Source organism: Meles meles, chromosome 6 (genome assembly GCF_922984935.1).
Source record: "Meles meles chromosome 6, mMelMel3.1 paternal haplotype, whole genome shotgun sequence".
NCBI lineage: Eukaryota > Metazoa > Chordata > Mammalia > Carnivora > Mustelidae > Meles > Meles meles.
In genome coordinates this window covers 78,516,288-78,523,242 of record NC_060071.1, presented here as the reverse complement: position 1 = coordinate 78,523,242, position 6,955 = coordinate 78,516,288, and the positions used below count along the sequence as shown (strand labels likewise).

Below are 6,955 nucleotides of genomic sequence, written 5' to 3'. Positions count from 1 at the left end.
GCGGGATCGCCGCGGTGCCTCCACCCCGGCTGTAGCGTGGGTACTTTACTGCAGTCCTCCCCCCGCACCATCAGAAGGCGCTCTTGCGCAGTCTCCAGCCGACAGCCCGGGCCCGGCGCGGCGACGCTGTAGTCGCCGTCTCTGTAAGGCAGGCGGGGTGGCTCGTTGAGCCGCGGAGAAGAAAAGCTCGCCCCGCACCGGGGCACGCAGCCTGCCGGCGCCCGCCATGCAGCGGCTCCCGAAGCTGGCGGTCTTCGATCTGGGTGAGGGGACGGGACTGGGGAGGTTCGCAGGCCGCTCTCTTCCAACCCCCAGCGGCGGCCCCCGAGGCCCGCGCGCTCGGAGCCTGAGCTCTCCGTGCGTCCTCCCGCAGATTACACGCTCTGGCCGTTCTGGGTGGACACGCACGTAGATCCCCCGTTCCACAGGAGCAGGTGAGGCGGCGCTGGGGAGATCGGCGCCGGGCTGGGCCTGGGGCAACAGCTGAGCGCGCTCTCGCCCCGCAGCGATGGGGCCGTCAGGGATCGGCGGGGCCAAGCCGTCCGACTGTACCCAGAGGTGCCCGACGTCCTGCGACGGTTGGGGGACCTTGGCGTGCCCGTGGCAGCTGCTTCACGGTAAGGACAGCGAAGAGAAAACGCTGCGGGTCTCACGCTGAGGGACACAGGCGGGAGACTGCTCGTGGCACTCCTGGACTAGAAAACCGTCGGCCGTGCGGATTTGCATTCATTTGCATAGCTTTGTAATTGTACCCTCTCCCGTGCTTTTAATAAACATTGGCTCGGCGCCGCCTGTGTCAGACGGGAAGGCTAGGGAGTTGAATGAGGACCTAGGATGCCTACCTGTCCTGGAAAAATAGCAAGTTGACTTCCTCCTGGTTAAATATAACTTGGCTTGCCGCTCTGGCCCCCCGGATCCCATCTATGACACCTTCCTGCAGGACTGGGGAGATCGAAGGGGCCAAGCAGCTTCTGGAGCTCTTTGACCTTGGCAGATACTTTGTTCATCGGGAAATCTATCCCGGCAGCAAGGTCACCCACTTTGAAAGGTAGGTGGAGATGAGGGTAGCAGGAGGGAGCCCAGAGAGGCTGAAGGAGCTAAGAAGCCAGCAGGGTCCTGCCCTGTCCCTCCTTGCACAGGTTGCAGCAGAAGACTGGAGTGGTTTTCTCCCAGATGATCTTTTTTGATGATGAGAAGCGGAATATCATAGACGTCAACAAACTGGGTACTGAGTGGTGAAATTAGCCATTTGGGGAAAGAGGAGAAAGGGTTCCTATGAGGGGTTTGGTAGGTGTGTGTGGGATGGGTAGTTTGCGTGACAGTATTTGGGTGACATCCAAAAAAGATGAGAGAAAAAACAGGCTTGATGAAATGTGGCTTCTTTTCTTCCTAGGAGTTACCTGCATTCTTGTCCAGAATGGAATGAGTCTTCAAGCCCTAACTGAAGGACTAGAGACATTTGCAAAGGCCCAAGCTGGACCCTGAGGTCCAGTCCTGCGGCTGGGCCTCATTGGAGGCATAAAACGGAAAGGACATCGGGAAGGCATTTCCAGATGTATTTGTAAATTATTAAAGTATGTTTGTGTGTGACAGAAGAGATCTTCCGGCTTGCTTCTGTTTGCCTAGCGGTGTAGCCGGCCTCGGCTATCCGGAGGGGCCAAGAGCGGAGGGCGTGGCGTTAGACTTCGTCAGGTTGGGCGGGAGAAATCTGTGGCGCCCCCGACTGTGCCCGTCTTGTGCTCGCCCCATCCGCACCCCGCTTGCTGAGCGCTGTCAAGGTCCCGGAGAACTCTTCCACTGGCGCCGAGCAGTGGGGTGCACGACCCTGCACACTCCCAGGAAAACAAACACTGTATTTTGGGGTGTGGGTGCGGCGGCCTTTTTAATAGCCCCAAGCGAAGTGGTGGCTTTAAGTGGCGCTAAAGGGTTGTGGGGAGGGGCGCCGCTGGTGGCTCGGGTCACGTGGTAGAAGGGGCCTCGTCGGCTCCACTTGATGATGTCGCCGGGGTTCCCCAAGGAGCGATTGGCCCAGGCCGGCCTCGGAGTGCTGAGGCGGCACCCTCCCCCAGCAAAGGCGGAAGTCGCAGGACGCCGTGGGGCGGAGGCGGGAGAGGCGAAGGTGGCGATGAGTGGTCTCAGCCGACTCTTCGGGAGGGGTGAGTGCGGGCGGGCCCGTCGGCGGAAGGTTCTGGCCAAGGGTGTTGGGGAAAGTCGGGGGCCCCGGGCTGGCCCGAAAACCCCATCCGCTGCCCAGCGAGGCCTCCGCACGTGCCAGGAGGCTCCGCCTTGTTCGGGAGCCAGGCTCCGGCTGCCTGCCTTCCCCCACCCGGGAGAGAAGAGAGGGAGTCCAGCCCCGGGCGTAAGCGGGGGTTGGGGGGGTCCTCGCCCTTGAGGCTGGGGCGGTGAGTTTCCGCCTGTCGTCATCCAGCCCTTTCCAAAACACTGGTGCTTCCTTTATGCTAGCCGAGGGGGATCTGAGTTTGTGAAGAAAGATTGCCTGCTTAAAGCTCCTACGTGGTGGGGGAAGACAAGCAGAAACGGACATACACAGTGTGGTGTAGCTACTCCATGACGGAGATGTCCCCACTGTCCGGGGAAGCACAGAAGCAGCGTGGGGGTTGTGATCCAGAAGGCGAGAGGTATGCCAGGTGGAGAATTGAGGGACTCCAGGAAGATGGTACTGTGTGCGAAACAGGCAGGAAGGAGTATGGTGTGTTTAGGGGAAAGGAGTTCTGGCTGCCGTGGGTGTGTGTAGGGGGGGGGTGCCCGCGCTCCCACTAAAAAAGAGGAAAGTAGAAGGAAGTGAGGATGGAGAGGTAAACAAAGGCCAGATCAGGAATGGCCTTGTATGTCTCATTAAAGTTTTGGATTTTATCCTGTAGGCAATAGAGTCTGAAAGGATTTTAAGCAGGCAAGGGCCATCTTTTCTTTCTTTCTTTCTTTTCTTTTTTTAGAATAACTCTTAGAAGTGCAGAAGATGGAGGGGGAAATTGAGACCAGACTTTTTTTTTCCTCTAGCCCCTGTACTTCATTCAGTTTGATCCTGTGGAATCAGGACCTTGGGCATCTCTAGGACAGCAAGTGGAACAGTGATTATAAAAAGTGACCAAACTCTGGCGGGGATGTGATAATGGGACAGCTGTGCGTGTGTGAGGGTAGGGAGTGGGTGGGAACTCTACCTTCCAGTGTAAACCTAAACCGGCTCCAAAAAAGAAAATCTATTATTTAACAACAACAACAAAAAAGGCCTGGAAATGACTTGAAAGGCAGCTTGGAATAGCCAGCGAATACTGGATTCGGAAGCCACATTTCGATTCCTCCTCCATTCTTAGTAGTTGTGATTTTTTTTTTTTTTTTTTTTTTTTTTAGATTTTATTGATTTAGGGGCGCCTGGGTGGTTCAGTGGGTTAAAGCCTCTGCCTTCGGCTCAGGTCATGATCCCAGGTCCTGGGATTGAACCCCGCATCGGGCTCTCTGCTCGGCGGAAAGCCTGCCTCCTCTCTCTCTCTGCCTACTTGTGCTCTCTGTCTGTCAAATAAATCAATAAAATCTAAAAAAAAAAAAAAAAAGATTTTATTGATTTATTTGACAGACAGAGAGCTCAAGTAGGCAGAGAGGCAGGCAGAGAGAGGGGAGGAAGCAGGCCCCCTGCTGAGCAGAGAGCCTGATGGGGGCTCAATCCCAGGACCCTGGGATCATGACCTGAGCGGAAGGCAGAGGCTTTAACCACTGAGTCACCCAGGTGCCCCAGTAGTTGTGATTTTAAACAAACAAAACCACTTTAACATCTTTGTGCCTCTTTTTGTATTTGTAAACTGAAGATAGTACATTCACTGTAGAGAATCATTTAGGGATTGACAGGACTGCCTTCGAGTGCCTAGCACACACTCTGCACTTGGTGACTGGTGGCTGATTTTTTCCCTTCACACACTATGGGCCGGCTTGGTTGGGACTCCAGGGAAGAAAGAGAAGGGGCCAACCCCCGAAGAGGCAATACAGAAACTGAAGGACACAGAGAAGATACTGATCAAGAAACAGGAATTTCTGGAGCAGAGGATTCAACAGGAGCTACAGATGGCCAAGAAGCACGGGATCAAGAACAAGAGAGGTAATGGGGGAGAGGGGCCAACAGGGCGGGCCCAGGTGGGAATCAAGGGCTTCTGGCTCTGATGTTCGGGATGTGTGCCACATCAGCCGCCCTACAGGCTTTGCGGAGGAAGAAAAGATTGGAACAACAGCTGGCACAAACCGATGGGACATTATCCACCCTGGAGTTTCAGCGTGAGGCCATTGAAAATGCCACCACCAATGCAGAAGTGGTTCGTACCATGGAGCTCGCTGCCCAAGGCATGAAGAAGGCCTACCAGGACATGTGGGTACGGGGGGAGGGCAGCAGGGGCCCAGGCACTGGGGAAAATAGCTTGTATTGTACTTTGAATCTTAAGACCTCTCAGAATGGGAATTTACAGTACAGATGCCTATGACAGCGAGATCTTTGTCAGTCTCCTTGCTTCCTGTAAGGTGTTTTGTTTTTTTTTTTAAGATTTTATTTATTTATTTGACAGAGAGAGATCACAAGTAGGCAGATAGGCAGGCAGAGAGAGAGAGGAGAAAGCAGGCTCTCTGCCAAGCAGAGAGCCCGATGCGGGACTTGATCCCAGGACCCTGAGATCATGACCTGCGCTGAAGGCAGAGGCTTAACCCACTGAGCCACCCATTCGCCCTCCTGTAAGGTCTTTTTGCTGGCTAAATCATTATAGGGAGGAAAGGTGATTTTTCTAAGTTTTAAAGACCCTTCAGAGAAGGGAGTGCAGCCTGTCCTCCCCACTGTGGCTTCTTGCCAATCCTCAGGCCAGCCTTGTCTCCATACAATTTCCCAGGGATCTCTTCTACCTGATGGCCATGGATTTATCAGCCTCAGGCCACAGAAGGTGGTGGGTGGGGGTCTTCATTCAGGCAAGAGAGGAGTGTTAGGAGGGTTGTTGCCTGATTTCCTGGCTGTCTATCTTGTTCTCAGGGACATTGACAAGGTGGATGAACTGATGGCTGACATCACAGAACAGCAGGAGGTGGCCCAGCAGATCTCAGATGCCATTTCTCAGCCTGTGGGCTTTGGAGATGTTGTGGATGAGGTGATTTGGAGTGAGGGGTCAGGAAATATGGGAGAAAGCAAGAGACCAGCCAGAAGGAAGGCCCGAGAGAATGGTGGGGCAAGTTTGCGGGAGGAGAGGGACTCTAGAAGTGGTATGTTTTTGGTAGTATGAGTTCCCTTTTTTCATTTTTTTTTTTTTTGAATTAGAGAAAGCATGAGATTGCAGGAGGGATGGGGTAGGGGGAGCGGGAGAGAGATTCCTAAGTAGGCTCAATGCTGAGCTCGGAGCCCATGAACATGGGGCTCGATCTCACAACCCTGAGATCAGGGCCCTGAGATCACAACCTGAGCTGAAACCAAGAGTCACATGCTTAACCAATTGCGCTACCCAGGCCCCCCTCATTTCTTCAGGTTGAACAGTTTTGTTGTTCCGTATCCAGGATGAACTGTTGGAGGAGCTGGAGGAGCTGGAGCAGGAGGAATTGGCCCGGGACTTATTAACTGTGGGTGACAAGGAGGAAGAACCCCCCATCGAACTGCCCAGTGTACCCTCTACACATCTGCCTGCAGGGCCAGGTACTCAGGGCTATTCTGTTGTCTTAAGGACTTGAAGAGGTGGGATAGATATGGGGAAAGATTATTCCTCTTATATACTGCTTCAAAGGAACCAGGCAGAGAGGACTGCTGCTACAGTTGCACAGGTTGTTGATTGCATAAGGGCACCTGACTGAGCGGGAATGAAGATTAAAGTCCTGCTTGAGCCTCACTTGGCAAGCTGGGTACCCTGGTATAGGGCTGCAGGTACTGGGAGAGAGCAGCACATTCTCCTAATTAGTATGGGAGTGCTCGGGGAATTAGCAGCAGCTCACCAAGCAGAAGGACCATATGTTTAGGTTCTTTGCTGGGGAGACAAAATTCAGCAGACTCATCATTCTAGCAGGGGATTGTTGGAAGTTGCTACGGCCCTAACACTTCTTTTTTTTCTGGGTGTCCTTGTCCCCGAAGCTCCTGAAGCAGATGAAGATGAAGAAACAACCCTAAAGCAGTTGGCTGAGTGGGTATCCTGATGAGTATGGGCTTGTTTTCCTGGTGCTGCCTTATTGGTCCCTTTTCCTTAAGTGCCAAGTGCTACCCTAAAGGAACAGCGCCTTTTGGGGAGGTCCTGCTGAGGATGATAGTGTGACCTTGTGAAAAGGGGTTGTCGCCCTTCCCTCCCTGGCTCAACTTTGAAAAAGGACCATGGTGAGAAAGGAGCTCCCGGGCTCCCTTCTCTGTGATTGCACTTATGGTGCTCTTGTTTGCAATAAAATCGGGCCGATGGAACTACAGTGCTTACACTGCCTCGTCTACACCTGAAACTCTTCCCTGGCCTTTGGAGCTTTGTGTCAAGCAGTGAATTACAATGGGAGTAATGAAAGGAGTAACGAAGTATTGGAACAGGGAACAAATGGCAATTGATGATATCTTGACCTCCTATGTTCTAGGTAGTTGCTGCTCTCTTTCAAGTTGGTTTGTCCTAGAGGTGCTTGCTTAGTGCTGAGGTTAAGCACAGGGATTATTTATCTTAGAGCCACGCAGAGCTGTCTGAGTCTTCTGCCATTGCTTACCCCCCGTCATGCCTCTGCCAAGACAGCCCCACGGTTTACTACTCATTTTCCTTTTGCAAAGTCCATTTTCAAGGACAGGGAGGGAGAATACAGGGTTAAAAAAGCAAGTAGCTTTCCTTTATTCACAATCCATCCATGATTAGTAGGCTTGGTTTGAACTGTCATTTTGGTGTCTTTTTATTGGTTGTTGTTTAAGATTGATTTATTTTGAGAGAGCATGTGTACACAAGCAGGAGGGGCAGAGGGAGGAGAGAGA

The 6,955-nt window shown here is 53.0% G+C and overlaps 2 protein-coding genes across 2 annotated transcripts; both read left to right on the top strand.

Annotated features, from left to right (window-relative positions):
• Positions 1-94: 94 nt before the first annotated feature.
• Positions 95-1,595, top strand: MDP1 (magnesium dependent phosphatase 1). The gene is made up of 6 exons (XM_046007590.1): positions 95-263; positions 374-434; positions 507-617; positions 941-1,048; positions 1,140-1,225; positions 1,394-1,595. The coding sequence occupies exons 1-6, from the start codon at positions 227-229 to the stop codon at positions 1,483-1,485; spliced, it is 495 nt and encodes a 164-aa protein (XP_045863546.1). The 5' UTR covers positions 95-226; the 3' UTR covers positions 1,486-1,595.
• Positions 1,596-1,991: 396 nt separating this feature from the next.
• CHMP4A (charged multivesicular body protein 4A) lies at positions 1,992-6,420 on the top strand. The gene is made up of 6 exons (XM_046007589.1): positions 1,992-2,156; positions 3,959-4,108; positions 4,195-4,372; positions 5,018-5,132; positions 5,533-5,668; positions 6,098-6,420. The coding sequence occupies exons 1-6, from the start codon at positions 1,994-1,996 to the stop codon at positions 6,157-6,159; spliced, it is 804 nt and encodes a 267-aa protein (XP_045863545.1). The 5' UTR covers positions 1,992-1,993; the 3' UTR covers positions 6,160-6,420.
• Positions 6,421-6,955: the final 535 nt, after the last annotated feature.